Source organism: Triturus cristatus, chromosome 8, assembly GCF_964204655.1.
Source record: "Triturus cristatus chromosome 8, aTriCri1.1, whole genome shotgun sequence".
In the NCBI taxonomy this organism is placed as follows: domain Eukaryota; kingdom Metazoa; phylum Chordata; class Amphibia; order Caudata; family Salamandridae; genus Triturus; species Triturus cristatus.
Window position 1 is genome coordinate 601,397,270 of NC_140591.1, and position 20,396 is coordinate 601,417,665.

The following is a 20,396-nucleotide window of genomic DNA, read 5'->3' on the forward strand; positions in this document are numbered from 1 at the left end:
GAGGGCTCCAAAAAGTGCTACCAGGCCAGCCTAGAGCTACAGTGCATGTGCGCGGGCGCCGCGCTTGACCGCGATTATTTTCACTTTCGCGGCCGCACGGCCCCTTGGCATAGCCAATATGTCTCACTTTTGGGACCTTATAAGTATTTAGTTATGCAACTGTTGCATGGCTAAACACTTATAAGGTCCCAAAGGCGAGACCTATTGGCTATGCCAATGCCTGTTTTACTTGCCTGAACTCTATGATCTCGATGATGATTGGTAACAGGAGTGACCTTTGGAGCTTGAGCGTCTGCACCCTTGACTTCGGCGTGTTTCACTTCACAGTCACAGATGACCTTACAGATCATTTTGGTACAGCAGTCGTATGAGGCCAAGTCGTGTTACGTGCAGAGGTGTCAGAGACGCATGTTGTGGCTGTCGGTCACCGACATATAATTATGACAGCCACAACACTGCTAAAAGCCTGTTGTGTGAGGAAGAAACACACTGTTGCAGAAGGAAACAAGTCTGTCAGAATGAAAATACTCAAAAGCACTGGATCCATCTCAGAAGGCGCAAAAAAAAGGAACTGACGCCAGCAAACAGAGGTGGCGCAAATATGGAGGACCCAACGTCACATCTAGGACTGGACAGATCTGACGCAAAGCCACACATCCCGCCTCCCCACACCCTCCCCCTGCCGATATGCAAGGCAATAGCTATCAAAAATCTCCAGATCCAGTCTGACGTGTGAGAAAATTCACAAGGTGAGGAGTCTGCAGTTCTAAATCTCCATCAGAAATAATAACACTGAAAAGTCTCTGTTTAAGTTTTCTAGAGTTAAACCCTTAGCTCATAAAAAGCCAAGACACTTCACCTTCAAATGAGCGGAGAACAAGGTTTTGTTAACATCAGTGTTATTATTAGACAGCACTACAAGAAGCATCCGATAGAGACATCTAGCTGCAGATTCCTTAACTTAGAACATCCCCAGGCGTCAGACTAGATCCGGAAAATTCTCCGCAGCAGCAACCGTGCGCGTCGGGACCAAACGACCCCGCCCTGACATCGTCCACGTACGTGACATCAGCGAGGTCATACAAGTCCTTCCTGGTGCGCTGACGACAGTTTCCTTCTTTTCCACGTGCAACGCGGATCTGGATTAAGTGGTTCCTCTGGCCTGTTTTCAGGCCCCTTTTGACGCTTCGTGTCTGGAACAGTGTGCGATGCCTTCGGGCTTTAAAACCTGTACCTCCTGTTCACGGCAAATGTCTGCGACAGACCCACATCTTATCTGTATGAGGTGTTTGGGCGAAAACCACGACTCAACAGATCTTAAACTCTATGCCGCCGTCAATAACATGCTGAGTTTCTTCATGGGTCTGGGAATGCACCCTGCATTCAGACAACTCATTCCTCATTTTCGCCCTTCACTTTCATGCTCACCCTGCACTCACAGCGATCACAATGCACTCACACTGATCACCATGCACTCACACCATTCACCCGCTCAGTGATCACTCTGCACTCACAATGCACTTGCGCTGTTCACCCTATACCTCACCCTGCAGTCACACAAGTACACTATTTATCCTGCACTCATGTGACACTTCACTCACCTGTCCCCCTCACTGCTCAATATGCAACTCACTCAAACAAGCCCATCAGTAATCATACATTCATTCATCCCAATCTGAACTTGCATCCACACGTAAATTCATACGCCACCTCACTCACCCTGCAGTCACTCCTCTTGCCCTTCTCTCACATTGTTGCATCGCTCACCGTGCATTCACATGGGCACTCTTGACACCCACACAGTGCAGAGGGTTAATGTGCCTGCTACAAAGAATATGTACCATGCAGATCACAGAAATGAGTGTGAGTAAACTATGAGTAGCGCTATAAAAAATGAAATGTTTATCAGAAAGGTGCTATAGAGAGATGAGGTGCATTGATGGTGAGTGGCAGTGAAGGAATTCATGGAGAAGGAGGAAACGGGGGTGGGGCATCAAAAAAGACTGTTGTGCCGGGTGCGACCAGTGTAAGGACCAGCCCTGGCTGGGAGTGTTAGCCCCCCCCCCCCACCCCGGAAGTTCTGGTCTAGTGACTCCCCTGCTTCTGCCTATTATTATTATTTACATTTGTAGTGCGCTACTGTTACCAAAAGATGTCCTGGGGCTAATAACCATCTGCTTCCTGAAGTCAAATGAGAAACACACAGAAGGGGTTAACCTACAGAGCATAGAGAAAGGTTTTTATATCGTCCTAAATTATAATAGATTCTTGTTGGAGTGAAGCAAAGGAGGGTGCACGTTCCATAACTGCGCGGCCTGCATCAAAACAGAGAGACAGACAACTCATGCCTTCTTGAATTAGGGAACAATAAACAGAGTGGCACATGCCGAGAGGAGCATACGGGTCTGACCCGTATGCTTGGTGAGGAGAGGTGAGAGGATGAGAGAGGACAGCAAGGGAGTGAGAGAATTAGATCGAAGAGGTCAGGGATGAGGAGAAATGTGAATGCCGAAGAGAAGTGAGGAGACGCAAGAAGTGAGTGTGAGCCATAGGGGAGGGCTTCTGTTAGAACAAAGGGGAGATGTGAAAGATGAATGGGGGGACTGGAGAGGTGTAAGATACAAATAGACAACAATTTGAATGGAGAGACGAGGTGAATGAGAAGTGCTGAGGGGCACGAGAGGTGACAGGACCAGAGAGGCTATGAGATAAATGTGAGAGACTGTTAGAGATGAGGGCAGTGAAAAGACAGAATGGCAAGAGGTGATTAAAGGTGAAGTGAGAGGTTGAATGGGGAGTGTTCAGAAGTTGTTAAAAGGGGTGAAAGAAAATGGCCTGCAAAGTGAGAGAGGGATCCAGGGTTAGGAGAGGAGAGAGGGATGGAAGGGAGGGGGTGAGAGGAAAGCTGCATGGGTAAACTGCTTAACTCTGCACAAAACTGCCAGGGTTTTAAGGGACCCCTGCTTCTCCTAGCCAGGGCCAGGTGAGCCTCTAATGTGGCAGCACGTATTCCTGCAGAGTGGAAGGCCCTTCACAAAGGTCGACTATAAATCTTTCTGATGATAATTGCTGTATTTTGGTTATAAACGGGTACTGGTTGGGTGAAATCTTTCCTCAGTGTTACTGTGTGTATAAAATGTCAAAATAATGAAGCAATGCTATCCCAAAATACGCGACATCACATAACCTCATTTACATTTTCTTCCCACACAATTTAGTCAAGCCTGTCGCGTAATTTGGTCCTCAGCTGCCTCATAATTCCAGTAGCCCTGCCTACAGGTTTAGACATTTTTGTCAGGAGGGGGTCCTTATGCCTCAAAATGTTGACAGGGGGGTCCCGGCATCCAAAAGTTTGAGGACCTCTGTTCTAGAGGCTCTTGTCTCCTATACAGTTGTCTTCTTTGACGATCTCGTCAGCTGTTTCACACTTCCATTGTTATAAGGGAAGATACCTTCTTCAAGTACAGTGCTGTACTTTCTGTAAGGAAGATACCTTCTTACAGTACATTGCAGTTCTTTCTGTGCTCCATCCTTGTTGGAAGGTACAGTTCTACATGGTAATACCAGTCACAGTTCTACATGGTAATGACAGTCTATTTTTTGGCCTGTTGAGATATTCTTCCCTTCTTGCTCACACTTTGGGAAGAACCTACGCTTCGCTATGCAGGGTTCTTTCTCACAGCGTAGTTCTGTCTTTTATGATGGTGTTTTGCACCATCCTCCTTATTTATTTTGTGGTTTTCATATCCTTCGCACACTGTTCCCATACTTTCACAGTTTTTGTTGGTGCTCCGCGTTGTGCCGCGGAACGGTTTCTCCGAAGAAAACGGTTGTCAGCGCGCCGGGAGGGACTTATATGACCTCGCTGACTTGGACGACGTCAGGGCGGGGTCATGTGGCGCCGTCCTCCGACACGCAGGGGTGCTGCTGCGGAGAATTTTCCAGATCCAGTCTGATGCCTGGGGATGTTCTAAGTTAAAGAATCTGCGGCTAGACAACGTCTCCACCAGATACATCGTTACCGAAGGTAAGTAACTTGTACTTCAAGCTGATTCAGCATGGGTATTTGCCATAAACGGATACCTTGATAGTGTCAGAATGCTGCTTTAGGAGGCTCAGGTCGTAGGCTCTATTTGAAGGTATTAAACTGGATTCCCTCCTACATGGTTTGTGATCCCATGCTCTAAGTACTCCATACACAGCACCAACAACAGACTTCACTTGAAACAGGTATCTGAGCTACTTGAAAGCAATACTCCTCTAAGTTTATCACACACCTCCACAGACACACCGTACCCCCAAAATTCAGAGACAAGCTGATCAGTAAGAGTTCAATACTGAAAAGTACACAGGTGACATACCTGAATAGCTGGTGCTGCAGACAGGGCTTCAGTAAAACAAATCATGCACATGTCATCTGCATCTTGCTTTAATCTTGTAGTATTTTTATCGCAGCCATGTAAACAAGGCAAACAGTGCTCCTCATTCTTAACACCTCCACATGGATGCCCACAAGAGTGGGATTTACTACAGGCTATCTTGGTGTACTCCTATAGAAAATTGAAACAAAAAATAGACAAATCGGCTAAGGGCAACTGTGACTTTTATAAATTAACATTTCTTTAGTATAGAGCACCTTACAGGATTCTCCTCTCCCCGACATCTGTACACCATTATTTTTTTACCTCAAACTATTTAGAATACATTATGGATTCTGCTCATGACACCACCTTCTTTAGAGTACTCTTGCTATTCACTGAGCATTTAACAAAGGTCCTTAAAAAGAGTGTGGTGCATTAAAAAAAGAAACACCACACACACTGCAAATATGATCATTTGAAAGCAGTACATAATCCGTGCTTGAAGTAAATACACCTTACTATGCATAATAGCTGAATTACTTTCGGTTTTGGAGGCTACATGACAATATTTAACCATGTGATTGCCTGAAATAGGCAAAGAGAGCCCACTCACTCTGAACTTGACAGAACTAAAGCAAACAAAAGCAAGTGTGGACAGGATGTACTTCTGCTTTGTGTGTAAAGGCAAAGGGGCGTCAATGAGAATGAAATATTTGCATCTAGAAAATAAATTCCCTTAAAAAAAAGGAATTCTGATTTTTCAGCATCTCAGTACAAGCCAATGTAAAAATTTCAAACATGTACATTTTACACATAATTCGCAATAGATTGTACATAAAATTGTTGACTGGAGGAATGACTATGCAATAGAATCAGTAGTCAAGCCCTGCCCGCTCTACAGTTGTGACAACACAGCACGTAGAATAAACACATTTGATGAAGATGCAATTGCTAGCCTTCCCAAATCTGAAAATGATTTGCTCTAGTACTGGTCATTTTCATATGAAGCGTTCAACCTACCTGACAGTCTGTATCTGAACAAACACTGCCTACAGCTGATAACTCTGTACCATTCCGGGATCCGCAGAAACGACAGGCTTCGGAGCTGCTAGTCGCTGGTTTACCTACAAGCAAGACAAAACCAATGCACAGAATTGAAAACAATTCCAACATGCCACTAGTCGGTTACCAAATAGAAGACCCAGCCTTTGAATACAGGACAAGTTCCTCACCTATGTTGATCATTAGGTACATACTTTGCACAAAAGTATCACCATCCAAACTAAATGCTATGCAGTGCCAGTAAACTGTGGAATATATCAAACAGGAAGAAAATTCCTATTCACAGAGTAAAGATACTTCTCTAGAGCATCTGAGGCCTATTGCAGATACCAAATTCCACGTAATGCAGTAGACAAATTCTATCCTACAAATGCTCTGACTTATAAGCCAGGAAAACAAAGCAGAAACATCCCAAAAGTACAATTATGAACACACTACTATTCTTGCAACCTACGTATTTACTGTTACCAACATGGGTGTCCATAGTAAAATGCACTCTATTGACTCTGTCAAACACATATATAATGTTATGCTAGATGTTAACTAGTGTGGCAAATGCTAGCTTACTCTTATGTGTCCTCTACTCTGTCTACATGGCTAGCATCTGGATATCTGAGTGCACAATCCAGATCTATCATTGCAATATGCTAGATCCTGTACTCAACATCCTTTTAACCAGGAGGAAACTTATTCATCCACCTCAAATCAATGCTTCTTTTTAAAAGATACAATTACCTGCCATATTGTAGGAAAGTGCCCTTTGTGACATGGTCACCCCCACTTTTTGCCCTAGTACTGAGGCTTTTAAACTGAAGGTTCACTGGGTCCCTGCTAACCAGACCCCCACAGTGCCAGTGCTCTGTCCCTTAAAACAAGGTAAAGGTCTAAGAGTAACGCAATTGGTGAGGACTTTAGCACCCCTGTAAGGCCCTAGTAAATGGTGCTCCTGGTACCCAGGGCATGGATACTAAAAAGGGTCCCTATGGGCTGCAGCATGTAATACGCCACCCAAGAGACTTACACAAAAACTGTATGCAGACTGCCATTTCAGGATTTTATTTTTATAGCGCAAGCTTGACCCGGAGGTATCGGGTATCAGAGCCTTTACATAGCACCAGTTGCGTTACATGAGGACATTAATTTTTGTTAGGCACAGGGAGATTAAGTGATTTGCCCAGAATCACAGGAAGTTCAGCGTCATTGCCGAGACTCAAACCTGATTCCCCAGATTTGAGGTCGACCGCCCTAGCCGTTAGGCCAACTCCTCTACCCAATATGGATTAGGATGCATATAATGGTGCAAACCATTTTGAAAACACGACATGGCACACTCCCTGTGTGCCATGCCAAGGTACACTGCATATACTATATGTAAGTCACACTCTACAGCAGGCTTTAGTGCCTTAAGGCAGGATGCATTATAAGTGAGGGCACAACTGCATGAGCAGATAGGCCCCTGTGATGTCTAGTTCCATTAATAGATATTGAGATTGATCAGGCAGACACCTTAAGGACATGTACTGGGCACTGGTCATTACGAGTTACCCAGCTACATGATGGCTGCACTGAAACCAATGGATTTTTTTTTTATCAAACAATGACTTAATAAATATGTACTAGATTTATTATGACATGAACCCAGAGGGCACTTTAAAGGTGCCCCCTGAAAACAGTGGCGGAAGGAACGGGGCGGTGATGCGGAAGGCAACGAAAGAATAAACTTACCTTCCCGCCGCGTCTCTCCTCCGTCGTCTCTCCACAGCCAGCTGGAACAGTCAGAACCCATGCTCCCCTAAGCCAATCACAACACTGCAATGCAGCATTGTGATTGGTCTGAGTGCCGTTGTTCAGCGCTCAGACGGGGACTAGGAGTCTGAGCATGTTCTCCACCCAAGCTGTAAAACAGCCTGGGTGGAGGGCATGCAAAGTGCCCATGACTTTTTGGCCGGCCCAAGACGGCCGACTAAACATTCATGCGCAGTTACAGAGTTCCAACCACTCCTTCCACTGCTCTGTCAGTAAAGCAGCCCCACCCCACAAAGCTGCTGCAGTAGGAAAAAATAATGATAATAACATGGAGTTATTATCATTTTACTTTTCCATTATTTACGCTCCTCTGCCTTAGCGGAAAAGCCGCAGCTGACTGAAAACCTACTAGTCGTCTAGTGTGCTGGCTGACTGGTATTGTCCAGCTTGCCACCACAGATGAGTTTCTAACTTCCTGTAGGTGAGAGCTCGCGCTTTCAGAGGCCAGAAACAATGCCTGCTCCAGAGTAAGGTGATCACACCTCCTCCAGCAGAATGGTTAGAAAATTAGCCTGTCAAGGCCAGGGGCTTCAAAGCTCCTGTCACCTCACATATGAGAGAATGGCTTCCCCCAGACCTGGGGCATGCCACGCTCTTCCCTGAGGCCAGAGAAGGCGGGGAATTAGTTAGTCAGGAGGCGTGTCACACTTACAGGCTAATGCACAAAAAGAGCAGATGATGGACGGAATGCAGAACAAATCATACATTCACCCCCAGTCACAGATCTGGGTTAAATTTATTGTTTTTTTGCTCACCACACCATTCCAGTTCAGACCCAGTTATATGCAAATCAGTCTTGACCCTACTCCCCATGGGAACAGTAGCCTGAACTGCCAGGCCTGGTCTTAACTGGACAAGAAACAAGCATCCTGGGACCTGTTTTGGAGTATCACCCCTCATCAGTAGGGCTAGCTTGAATCTAGTGGCATAGCGAGCAAGGGACCCACGTCTTGGCATAACCTTCCCACTTAGGGCAACAAATGCAAAAAGAGCAGATGATGGCCAGAATGCTGAACAAATCAAACATTCACCCCCAAACACATATCTGGGTTAAATCCACTAGGGTGGGCCACCTAAAGTGGTCAACCAAGGAAGGGTTTCACTATTTTGAATTTGGTGAAACTAGGAAATCTGGGTCAGGTTTATGCCCACTCTCCCAAGGAAGTGGTCATAAAGGGGGTGTAGTCACCCCATTGGCTACTACCCTACACTTAATTCAGAATTTAGGGGTCCCAGGGACTCAGATTTGTCTACTGGGAAATGAAGGTAGGACAAAGAAGAGCTATAGTCCTGAGAACAGAGGTTCTGCACCGCATTTAGTGCCAAACCCTGCCTGGCTGCTTGTACCACGACAATACTCGTCTAGAAGCTGAGCAGCCTCCCCCTAACCTTGGAGGACTGTTCCTACCTTCAACAACCAAGCAGCATCTCATTTGCGGCGGAGAAGCCATCCCACTGCATCTGCAGACACAGACCGCATCGACCCGGTATTTTGTCTTGCTGGCCATCGGGCCCACTGAGGGAGCAACTTGCCAGCAACTGGTTGTTGTCACTACAGGAGGTCTGTCCCATTGCTTTCACCAAGTCTTGAGATGGTGACCCCTCTCAGAGCCTCTCAGCACCAATACCCTGGGTATCAGAGCCCTTGCAACTACCAAGGCTTGTTGCGTGTCCAGTCTGGACACCATCGACAGGAACACCAGCCTACTGTCAACAGACTTCAGGATCCATGAGGTCTTCATCCAGAGTGGCCCTGATGTCCTGTTTTCTCTTCCTCTCCAGGTTGCCAAGTACAGCGACCCGCCAGACAAAACACCTCTGAACCCGAGACCACCAGCCCAGATCCACGTAAACAGACTGCGTCCTTATGAGCAAGAGATCCTCAAGATCTGAGCCCCCTTTGGATTCTGCTGGATTTGTCCCACTTGGAGCCTTTCTTTTTGCAGGTACTTCTCCATAGACGTTACAGTGCAGCGCTTGTGGCTACCAATGAAAACAGCACCTCTGCACCCAGGCACATCACGGCATCTAAAACCGAACTGCTGGTGGTTTCTTGGACCTTAAGCCCCTCAAGTCCTAGAAAGCACCCTCCAAAAACGTTTGCAAGTATATCTATTCAGTGTATGTTTCTTCCATAGGATAAAATTACTGTGTTCGAGGCTCATACCTCAAAACTGTTATTTGACTTTATTTTTCTATTCTACAAAAATGTATATCTCCGAAAGTACTTACCTGATTACGATGATCTTGGTGTCTAAAATTATATGAAAATCTGTGTTACTATTCTAAATTGGTCTTTTCTTCTTGAGTGTGTATCTCATTTATTGACTGTGTTCAACAAATGTTTAACACTACCCTCTGATAAGCATAAGTTGCTTGACTACACTACCACAAACAGAGCACTTGGGATTATTATTTAAAGCCCTACAAACTAATAAGGGCCGTCTGTACTTTTTGCATGTTGTGCCCTTAAATTGGCACTACCACATAAATAGCCAGCTTCATGTGCCGATAAATTTAATCTAGATTGGAGGTCAGTTTTCTAGTTGAGTTAGAAATATTTCTTTACGAACCACCTGTGAAAGTCACACCCAGATCTAGAGTGATGTCACTGATAACTGTCTTAAAAGCACAAGTTACTTACTTGTGTAACGATATATCTGTAAGAGACATTAGTTAGTGATCGATTCCTTACCTTAGAGTATCCCCAGGCGTCAGATTGGATCTGTAAAGTTTTTCGTCAGCAGTACCCCTGCGCGTCGGTAGGCATCATTGTGCGGCTCCGCGTACGCCGCTGGTGTTGTAGCCGCCGAGATGACGTCGTCGGAGCGAATTAGACGCGCCCACGCGCGTGGACGTCAGTTCTGTACACGACTTTTCTGTGCCAGGAACGCAGAGCCATGCCAGAGACAAACTACTGGTGCCATAGAATTAGGGCCCTGAAAGGGATGACTGGAACCCTAGAAATAAGTTCGCAGAATGGGGAAGATGGTAAGGAATCTATCACTAACTAATGTCTCGTACAGATATATTGTTACACAAGTAGTAACTTGTGCATCTGAAAGAGACACGTTAGTGATATATTCCTTACCTAAGAATACATACCAAAGCAATACCAACCCCGGTGGTGGGCCTGCGAAGTGAGATTACACCAGAAAGTCAAAGGAGAACCGAACGGCCAAAGAAGCCGTCTCTCCGGACTTGACTGTCAAGGCAATAGTGCTTAGTGAAAGTATGCAGCGAGGCCCAAGTGGCTGCCTGACAGATGTCCAGCAGGGGGACACCGCGTCCCAATGCAGTAGTTGTTGCCGTTGACCTGGTAGAATGTGCGTGCAGCTTTACGGAGGTTCCTTTTTAGCCAGAGAGTTACAGGTGTTAATGCACAGGACAACCCAGCGGGAGATAGTCCGTGTATGCACAGCCCGGCCTTTCGTGGCGCCTACGTAGCCAACAAAGAGCTGGTCACCCACCCGGAATGGTTGTGTGCGGCTGAGGTAGAATGAAAGCGCACATTTTGGGTCCAGACGGTGGAGCCTCTCTTGCTCTCTGGAAGGGTGCGGAGGCGGAAAGATAGTGGGCGGAGTGACAGTTAGCCCCATTTGAAAGGCAGTGACTCCTTTTGGTAGAAAGGAGGGACGTGGCCGAAGCACAACCTTGTCCGAATGAACCGCCAGGAAAGGAGGTTTGCATGAAAGAGCCTGGAGTTCACTGACACGCCTAGCGTGATAGCCACCAGGAAGACAGTTGTCAAAGTCAATAACCGTAAAGGACAGTTATGAAGAGGCTCAAAGGGAGCACACATTAAGTATGTGAGAACCAGGTGCAAGTCCCAGTGAGGCATCACAAAAGGAATAGGAGGGAAAACGTGAGTAATGCCTTTGAGAAATCTGTGGACCACAGCCTGAAAACGTGTGGAAGAGCAGAGAGATAGCCCGTAACAGTGCCCAGAGCAGAGCCCTGCTAGGCCAAAGTGAGAAGGAACAATAGGATCTCAGAAAGAGGGGCAGAAAGAGGGGGGGTCCACAGCTTTTCGCTGTTTACCATGCCACAAATTTGTTCCACCGGCAGGCGTATACAGTTTAGGTGAGGGACGCCTGGCTGCCAGAATCACATTACAAACTTCAGGAGGCAAGTCAAGTGGAATCAACTGTCGCCGCTCAATCTCCACGCAAGGAGGTGGAGGCTGGACAGGTTTGGGTGGAGGACCGTCCCCTGTTGCTGCAACAGAATATCCTCCCGAAGAGGCAGTTGGAATGGAGGATCCACACCCATACTGAGTAGCTCGGGATACCAAACGCTCCGAGCCCAGTCAGGTGCCACAAGAAGAACTTGGGCCCGGTCACGTCTTATCTTCAGCACTCTGGGAAGAAGTGGTATAGGCAGAAAGGCGTACAACAGACTGCCACTCCACTCGGGACAAAAAGCGTCGCCGAGTGAGTGCCGCCTTGGAAACTCCAACGCGCAGAACTGCTGACAGTGCACACTGTGTTTGGTAGCGAAGAGATCTAACCAAGGTACTCCCCATTGCTGAAAGAGATCTTCTGCCACCTCTGAGTGAAGACGCCATTCATGATCTATGATGCACTGGCGGCCGAGTTCGTCCGCCCTGGCGTGCACATAACCCGCCAAGCATTGAACCACCAGTAGAATGCCCTGGCAGTCCAGCCACGCCTAGAAGTGCAGAGCCTCCTGCCATAGAGTCCACGACCCCACCTCGCCTTGCTAGTTGCAGTACCACACGGTGGTGGTTTCGTCCAAGAACCCTTGCACTACTGTCCTCTTGACAGAGGGAAGGAATGGTTTGAGTGCAAGCAGGATCGACATAAGCTCCAACTGATTGACATGGAGCTTGGACTCCGCCGGAGACCATAGGCCTCTGATCTCTGCCTCCCCCATATGGCCGCCCCCTCCCCGGAGGGACACATCTGTTTCCACTGTGAGCTCCGGTTGGGGAAGGAAGAGGGATCTGCCGCTGATCCAACTCATAAGCAGAATGACCCGGACGCGCTGTTCAGGAGATAAACCCGAAATTGCGCCGTGTTCAGAACCGTTCTTATGAAGAGTAGCTTCTGAGAGGGACCCAGATGCGACTTCGGCAGGTGGTTGGCCGTAGTTTGTAGGTGTGCGATGACTGCTCGGGGCGAGCCCCCCGCCAACAGCCAGTAGTCGAGATAGGGGGAAGACTGAAACTCCTGATATGTGCAGATGAGCTGCGACCACGCCATCACTTCTGCGAACACCCGAGGGGCGCTGTTGAGGCTAAAAGGGTGTACGGTGAACTGAAAGCGGGAGCATTTAGAACTTTTTCGTCCGAAAGTAGTAAGTGACTTACCGGAGGCCTATAAGAGGACGCAGGCCGTTGTCCTGGATTGGAATCAAGAAGTAGTGGGAATACCAACCATGACTTACTATTGGCGTCGGAATGCGCTCGACGGCCTCCTCCGGCCAAGAGGGCTGGAACGTCCTGCTGGAGAAGGGCCAAGTGATACACCGACATGCGGTGGTACGGAGGGGGCACCGCCGGAGGGGCAGTCCGGAATGGGAGGGAGTAAACCCTTCGGACTATATGCAAAACCCCACTGTCCGAAGTGATGGTGTGCCAGTGGGGGAGGCAATGGCGAATCGTGCTGCCCACGGGCATTCGGAGGGCCCGAAAACCCCGGACTAGGAAGGTTAGGAGGCCGTGGTGGCAGGGGTGGCAGCGGGCTGACCCGACTGCTGGCCCTGTGACCCACCTCTGCGGGTCCCCTTTCAGCGGCTGCACTGAGATAGCTGCTGCACAGGCCTGTGGCTTTGAAAGGAACGTGTTTTGGGCACCCCGTCCTTGCCAGTAAAAGAACGAAAGGCAGACCCCGAGGGAGTGCGTGTGACAGAAAGGCCCAAGGACTGGGCTGTTGCCCGGGAGTCCTCAAAACGTACCAACGTGCCATCTGGGTTGTCACCAAAGAGGCGCGTGCTATCAAAGGGCATGTCCAACAAGGCATTCTGGACATCCCCTGAGAAGCCAGTGGCTCTTAGCCAGGAGGAACGGTGAAGCACCACAGTTGTGGAAATTGCCCTGCCGAGGGAGTCGTTGGTATCAAGGCCACCACGTAAAGTAAACCGGGCCGCATCTCTCCCCTCGGTATAGCTTGGGAGAGTACCGTCCGAGCGTCAATCGGACACTGAGGTAGCACCAGCGCCACTGAGTCCCACACAGAGTAGGAATAGCGGGCTAAAAGGCATGCAGTATGCACTGTCCGCAGTCCCGAAGTGTAAATCCTTGTTCCCAGACCGCTCAAACTCTTTTTTTTTTTGGTACCCTATCCGGAGGTGCGGAAGGGAATGCGCTGGGAGAAGCAGAGGTCTGGACAACCAGACTCTACGGCGTCGGGTGTTATGTGAGAAAACCGGGGTCGCCCAGGACCGGGCGATGCCGTTGTGCCACACTCCTATCCACAGGAGTACCTGTGGAAGGTGTGGACCAGTCGCCCAGAGGACGTCTGTAAGTGCGCCATTAAAGGACAGCAGTGGCTCCTTGGAGGGGGCTCCTGGCCGAATCACCTCAGTCAGGAGATTGGTCCTGAGAGACACCGTAGGGAGCTTGAGGTTAAGAGCCTCAGCTGCCCTGCGCATCACCACAGAAAATGTACCATCCTGCTCCGTAGCCACGGAGGAAGGGGACAGTGTACCGGGGCGTGGAGAGAAATCCAGATTGCTCAGTGTGAGAAAGTGCCATCTTTCTTGCATGGTATGCCCCCACTTTTTGCTAAATTGCTGAATGTACTTCGATTGAGTGTACCCTGGGTTCCTGCCAATCAGGTGCCCAGGGCCTATGTTCCTTCCTTAAACCACACAAACTCCAAATTGGCAAACCCTAGCCACATGTCAGCCCCTAGTAAATGGTACCCTAGGTACCCAGGGCCTTGTGACCAGGGAAGGCCTCTAAGGGCTGCAGCACTCATTGTGCCACCCTCAGAGGCCCTGTACCCTTACACACACACACTGCCCTTGCAGGCTGAGTGTCTGGGTGCAGGACAAAACAAAGAGTCGACATGGCACACATCACTGTGTACCATGCCCATCACCTACTCTGCCAAGGCATATGTCAGCCACCCCTCTAGCTGGGTGCATTACGCCTATGGTGTGGGCACAGGAGCAGGAGCCCTGTGCCCCTACAGTACCCGGGTCCATTCCTGGGCACTGTAAGTGCAGTGCTGTCATTTAAGAATACATGGTGCTGAGAGCTTGTCAAACACGAGCTCCACAGCACCATATTGGCAACACTGAAGCCTGGGAAGTTTGGTATCAAACTTCTCAGCACATTGAACCCACACTGATGCCAGTGTAGGATTTAATGTACTAAGCACCCCAGAGGGCATCTTAGAAGATGCCCCCTTACAGCTAACTTGCAATCCACGTCTGCTCTGAGGCTGCCCAGGCTGCCACACAGCAGACACGTTGCTGGACCCCTGGGTGGGAGAGCCCCTGCTCTCCCGGGCCTGCAACAATGCACATCCTGGGTGAGGTGAGAAATCTCCTCCCCCAGGATGAGCAAAGGGAAGCTTCAAAGGCATGCCGCCAGTTGGAGTTTCCCCAGGCCACTGCAACCCCCCACTCTGGCGGGAAGCTTGGCCGGAAACCCCATACAAGGACAGGGGATGTGCCAGCCTGCCCACCCCACCCCTCAGGTGGGGGAGGCGAGGTGAAGCACATCTCCGGGCTCTCGCCATCTTGAAGATGGGAGGCCCTACCCTATCAGGATTAGGCTACTGCCCCCCTCCCACAGGAGAGAGGCAGGATAGGGGGTGTACCCACCCCAGGACAAGGACCCATTGGTCCCTGGCCTTCACCTACCTGTAACGCCCCTAAATCTAGTATTTAGGGGCCCCCTGAACCTTCCTTCCGGAGATTCCAGATAGAAAAACGACAAGAAGAGCAAGAAGAACAAAGACCTGCCCTGCAGCTGCTAAAAAGAGAAGAAGACACCAACTGCTTTGGCCCCAGCCCTACCGGCCTGTCGACTCTCGAACCTGCACCAGCGCGGCATCCCACGTGGCCAGCAACCTCACCAACCCCGGAGGACCTGGCTACCTTTTAGCTCTAAGCCCCTGGGACTCCCACGAGTAGAGGCTCTACTCAAGAAACCTACTTGCTATCCCTGGCACCAGCCCGGGACCGCGGACCCAACACACTCTGCACCAGCCAAGCCTGGCCAGTGCCGGAGTGGACAAAGACCCAGAGGACGACCCCACGGCGACTGTGACCCAGAGTCCGGCACCCAAGGACCCCCCTCGACATCCCGGAAGAAGCCTGCAGCCTCAGAACCAAGTGCCACCCCAGCCGCGATCAACCAGAGGGTAAGATTCCCGACGTCAAAAGGCACCCCTGCACCCGGCGCCCTGCGACCCCCTGTGCCCAATCCCGGGGTACCCACCTAACCTACAACTACCCAACTTACCTCTCGAAGTGGTGGTGGCACCTGAAACATCCTCGTCCCCGAGCCTGCAGCCTCTTTCCAAACCGGAACATTCCCATTGATTTCCATTGAGCGCCCTAAGGCTCAAAAGCACCCTGCACCCAGCCGCCCGAGTGGCCCTGGCAGTGCTCTCTCTACACTAACCTACTTCCCCACTTGCCCTGAGTAAGTGACCAGGAGCCCAGCTCCCACAGCCGCGTGGCTTGCCAGACAGCAGCCACCAACCAAGGTCCCCCTATCCCTCATAGGATAACATTGGGCCCAACTCTCTCTGCACCCGGCCGTCCTGAAACCGCTGAGGGTGAACCAACTGTACCTACCTGACACTGGGGGACCCCTGAGTCCATGCCCGGAATTTCAACACTACCAGTCGAGTACTTACCCTTAAACCGCTAACTTCATTTTCCTCATAGGGTAACATTGACTGGCTTTTTCTTCAAAAATCTTCTAAGTGTGAACTTTTCAAAACTGCAAAAATTCACCAAAAATCAGCCAAGTGACAAAAACGAATTTACTCACCTGCTCCTAGGTGAGCTCCCAGTGCTGGATCTTGGTGCCCAGCCCTGACTCTGAAAAGTGTTCACAACTATACTTACTTCTAACTCATTTTTCTCCCATAGGAAACCATTGTCTGCTTTTCTGTGAAATTTCTTCTAAGTGTCTACTTTTGCAAATTTGAAATATTCTTTTAAAATCGTACCATTTCTGCAAACGAAATTACTTACCTGCTTTTGATAAGGACCCCAGTCCTGGGTCTAGGCACCCAGTCCTGGATTACTAAAGTAACGATAAAGTACTCTACCTGCAATTTGAATTTCTTGCCATAGAGATCCATTGAATGTTTTCTGTGAAATATTTTCTAAGTGCTAACTTTTGAAATAGCTAAATATTATTTAAAAATCATTACAGTTATTAAGTCGACTTTCATCACTTGATTCTGAATACTGACCCCAGGCTGGTTCTAGGATCCAGACCTGGAATTCCAAAAGTAATCTGAAAAGTAATTTATTACAAATAACCTGAATTTACCATTGAGCTCAATGCATTGTTATGTTTAGGAAATAGGATTGTTTATTGCAACCAACTGTGACTGTTTACACAAATTTATTGCTTGAAACAAAAATATTTATATTCAACCTCTCATTCTGAGAAAGTATATTTTTACCCCCTTTGTGGTTCTAAAAATAAAACAAGCATATATTTTATATATACAAATCATTGGCCTAGAGTTCAGTTATTGAGTGTGTGAAACCATTTGCTGACTGAGTGTGTACAATAAATGCTTTACACTGTCCTCTGGTACTGCCTTACTGCTCGACCAAGCTACCACTTTTGAGAGTAAGGTCATACCTAACTTTGACCTCTATCGGCCTCTGGGGGACTGTGGACTCTGTACACCCTGTACCTATTAGGGAACAGTATATACAGAGCCACTTTCTCACACTCAGATCCTCCACATTGGCATCCTAGTGTGGCGCATCCTCACACTGAGCTGCAAGAGGGTCCCCAGACCCCTCCCAGTTTTTGCCGTCGGCTGTGTAAGAGGCCGAGAAGGACAAGGAGGCCGGGGAAAGGGAGAAAATTGCCTCTCCCGGGCTAGGAATTGGTGGACAATAGGTCAATTCAAGCTCGTTGTAGTCCGGCCGTGGAGGCAACGCCGTCGTGTCCGACACCGGGCCTGGAGCCGTCGGCAGCGCAGAGGCCGGAACCAGCGGCGGCGCAGCAGCCGGAAGCCAGCTGACGGCGCAGAGGCCGGAAGCCAGCCGGCGGCGCTGAGGCCGGAGCCATCGGCAGGGCCGAGGCCGGAGCCAGTGGCGGGGCCGAGGCCGGAACCAACAGCGCCCCAGGGTATCTTGCCGGCGTTGCCAGGGCCAAAGGCGGCGGCACGGGGGCAGAACCACCCAACGGTTCCACGGGGCCCGAAGGCGCTCTGGGGGGACCCGAAGGGGCAAATAAATGGCCCATGGCGGATAGGAACACTTGTATTCCTTCTGGAGTCGCGTACGGCCCCAGGGAAGGGCCGCAGGCAACAACGGAGGCTCAAACGGGGCCGCGGGGGAGTGACCACCCGCCCCCTCCACCGTGTCCGGTGAACGGTAGGCAAAGAGCGATGCTGCGTCTTCGACCTGGTATAGCACTTCGACTTACTTGATTCCTGTGCCGACAAACGATGGTGTAGACTCCGCGACCGGTCCCTCGACTGCCCACGGGTGCGGGACATTGAGTGGCACAGAGCAATTGCCGGTCCTCAAAGAACTATCGGGAACGCTTCCGCAAGTCTTCGGCGCCATGGCCCGACAATCGGGGCACGTCCCAGGGTGATGGATGTGCCCAATGCAGAAGAGACACACAACATGCGGGTCCTCCGCCGACATGTTCCGATGGCAGTCCCAACAGGACTGAGACCCAGGCGTCCCTACTGCGCCAGAAGTCGAGTACTTGACAAACAAGTGTCAGAAAACAAGTAAAAAATATTACTAGGAGTACCACTCTCTCTCGGATCTGCGCTTGCTGGCGCGGAAAAAGTAAGAACTGACGTCAGCGCACGTCTAAGTAGCTCCGACGTCATCTAGGCGGCTACAACGCCAGCGACGTACGCGGAGCCGCACGACGACGCCTACCGACGCGCAGGGGTACTGCTGCCGAAAAACTTTCCAGATCCAGTCTGATGCCTGGGGATATTCTAAGGTAGGAATCTATCACTAACGTGTCTCTTTCAGATATGTACATTTAGAGTAGCTCCAAACATACTTTAGCAAGCCAGTATTAATGTGTTGACAGGGTTCATGAGTGCTTCCGGCAGAACATGTTAGATTTCCCATCTGATATCGATCTCCCATTTATTTTAGGTTGATAGCGGAGTCCTAGTTCATGCATCCAGCCTGAAGCTGTAAGTAAATGCCTTATCACTACTTTTATGCTAATCTCCAATTGACAACATATAAGGAAATAGATAATCTACGTTTTTGGCTGCACCGCGCAATCAAATCAAGGTATTCACAAAGAACCCAATCACACGTATCAAGGGGCAAGACTATTGGCCCCAGTTGCATCATTATTCTTATCCTATGTAATTTAAAGTTGAATAACTAACCTCCCATTCATATTATGCCACCTCCATCCTGTTAGCTAAAATGCACATATGCAGTGGGCATTATGTCCTGTTTCCTTTACAGGTCTATGAAGGCACACATGTTTCCTCTAGAATCACACTATTGTCTATTATAACCTGTGAATTTAAAATCTAAAGTGTAGCAGCTGTGCAGCATTAGAATATCTTTATATCTGTGAAATATTCAACCATCCATTCCCCTTTAATCCTCTCCTCCCCAACACCAGGAGTAGAACCTCTACTGAGCTACTACTATCACTTCAGATGAGGCTAAAGTCGAAGAAGTTTGTGCAAACACGTACTGATGTGATCTGTGGATGAGAGCTTACCTGCACAATGGGGCAGAGCTGCACCTGCCAGGAAAAGACGACTTGATCCCAAGAAAGACCTGCACAAGGCCCTGGGCTAATCAATCGCTGTATAGGACATTTTGGTGGACTAGGGTCAGTGACAAGCCGCAAGGTTTTTGTAGCCCAGCGTGCCAGGAAAAATTACAACTTTGAACATCACCAGCAAATCATTGACCTTTATCAATAGGATGAATTTGCAACATCCCAGACAAACCAGATACCTACAGACTGCCTTCACCCACTCATCAGCTTCAGAAAGATCAGGAGACAGCCAGTCCACTTTCAGACCCCTGGTGTGTAATCTGGCTGTAATATGCATAGGACATTGTCTTGATTCCAAAACAGATTTAATAATCGTTTCACTCTGAATAGTCCCTGGTTTTAAAGTTCTGGTCAAGTCATAACCCTATAGAGCTACTTCTGCCACAAAAAATCTTGACCACAAACAATAGATCCAAGGGGAAAGCGCCCTAACGTTTTAGGTACCTTTTGGACATTTGAGACTACGTAGCGGATGCTGGCTAACTGTTGCAACTGTCCAGTTCAACATCATCACAGACAACTGGTCTCTGATCTGGATGTTAGGACTCCACCCAATTTAGAATATGTCCCTAACTAGATAGTAGGATAGAAGGCCAGTGTTATTAAAAATCTTGCTAACAGTGAATTAAAACCACATTTGTGTTTCCACAAAACCAACAATCTTTAAGAAAGTAAATTATAATTTTTGTTGATCAAGTAGCTTTTAATAAAACCCTAAAACAAATAACGTCTGATGATACTCTTTGCAAATATAATGCTTTGGACAAACCACTAGAGTAGAGTGAGAATATATATCTATGGGTGGATTCTATGACTGGACAGGCGCTTGAAGCCGAAAGTTTTCAAAGACATCAAAGTGAAGGATTCGGTTAGAAGAATACATGGAGAGGATAAATAAGTGTTTGCGTCCCTAATGCAGATGAGATTAGATTGGAATGTCTAAAGCATGACATTACAGGTTTTACTCAAAATCTGGTCACAGCTAGTAAGGTCTGTAACACCAGGGAAGGAATCTTCAGGGACTATCCATAAAACATTAGGCACACTTTCTAATTCAACCATCAACACGTGTGAATGCATAGCAAGCAGATATAAAGCCTGCTGTCAATCTTAAGGGACATAGTGTCCATGAGATACAAGGAATGTCTGACCCTACACACTGCAAGGGCATTTTCTGCCTTAGAGCTTGATTAAGATTTCTGGAA

The 20,396-nt window shown here is 48.6% G+C and overlaps 1 protein-coding gene across 15 annotated transcripts in view; it reads right to left on the bottom strand.

Annotated features, from left to right (window-relative positions):
* MYCBP2 (MYC binding protein 2) overlaps positions 1-20,396 on the bottom strand; it is a 1,771,217-nt gene that overhangs the window by 188,071 nt on the left and 1,562,750 nt on the right. For all 15 annotated transcript variants that reach the window (XM_085622060.1, XM_085622057.1, XM_085622054.1 and 12 more), the window contains 2 exons: positions 5,382-5,485; positions 4,362-4,550 (listed from right to left, as the gene is read on the bottom strand). In XM_085622060.1, the coding sequence (XP_085478186.1) occupies positions 4,362-4,550; positions 5,382-5,485 (293 nt within the window). The remainder of the gene's footprint in view (positions 1-4,361; positions 4,551-5,381; positions 5,486-20,396) is intronic.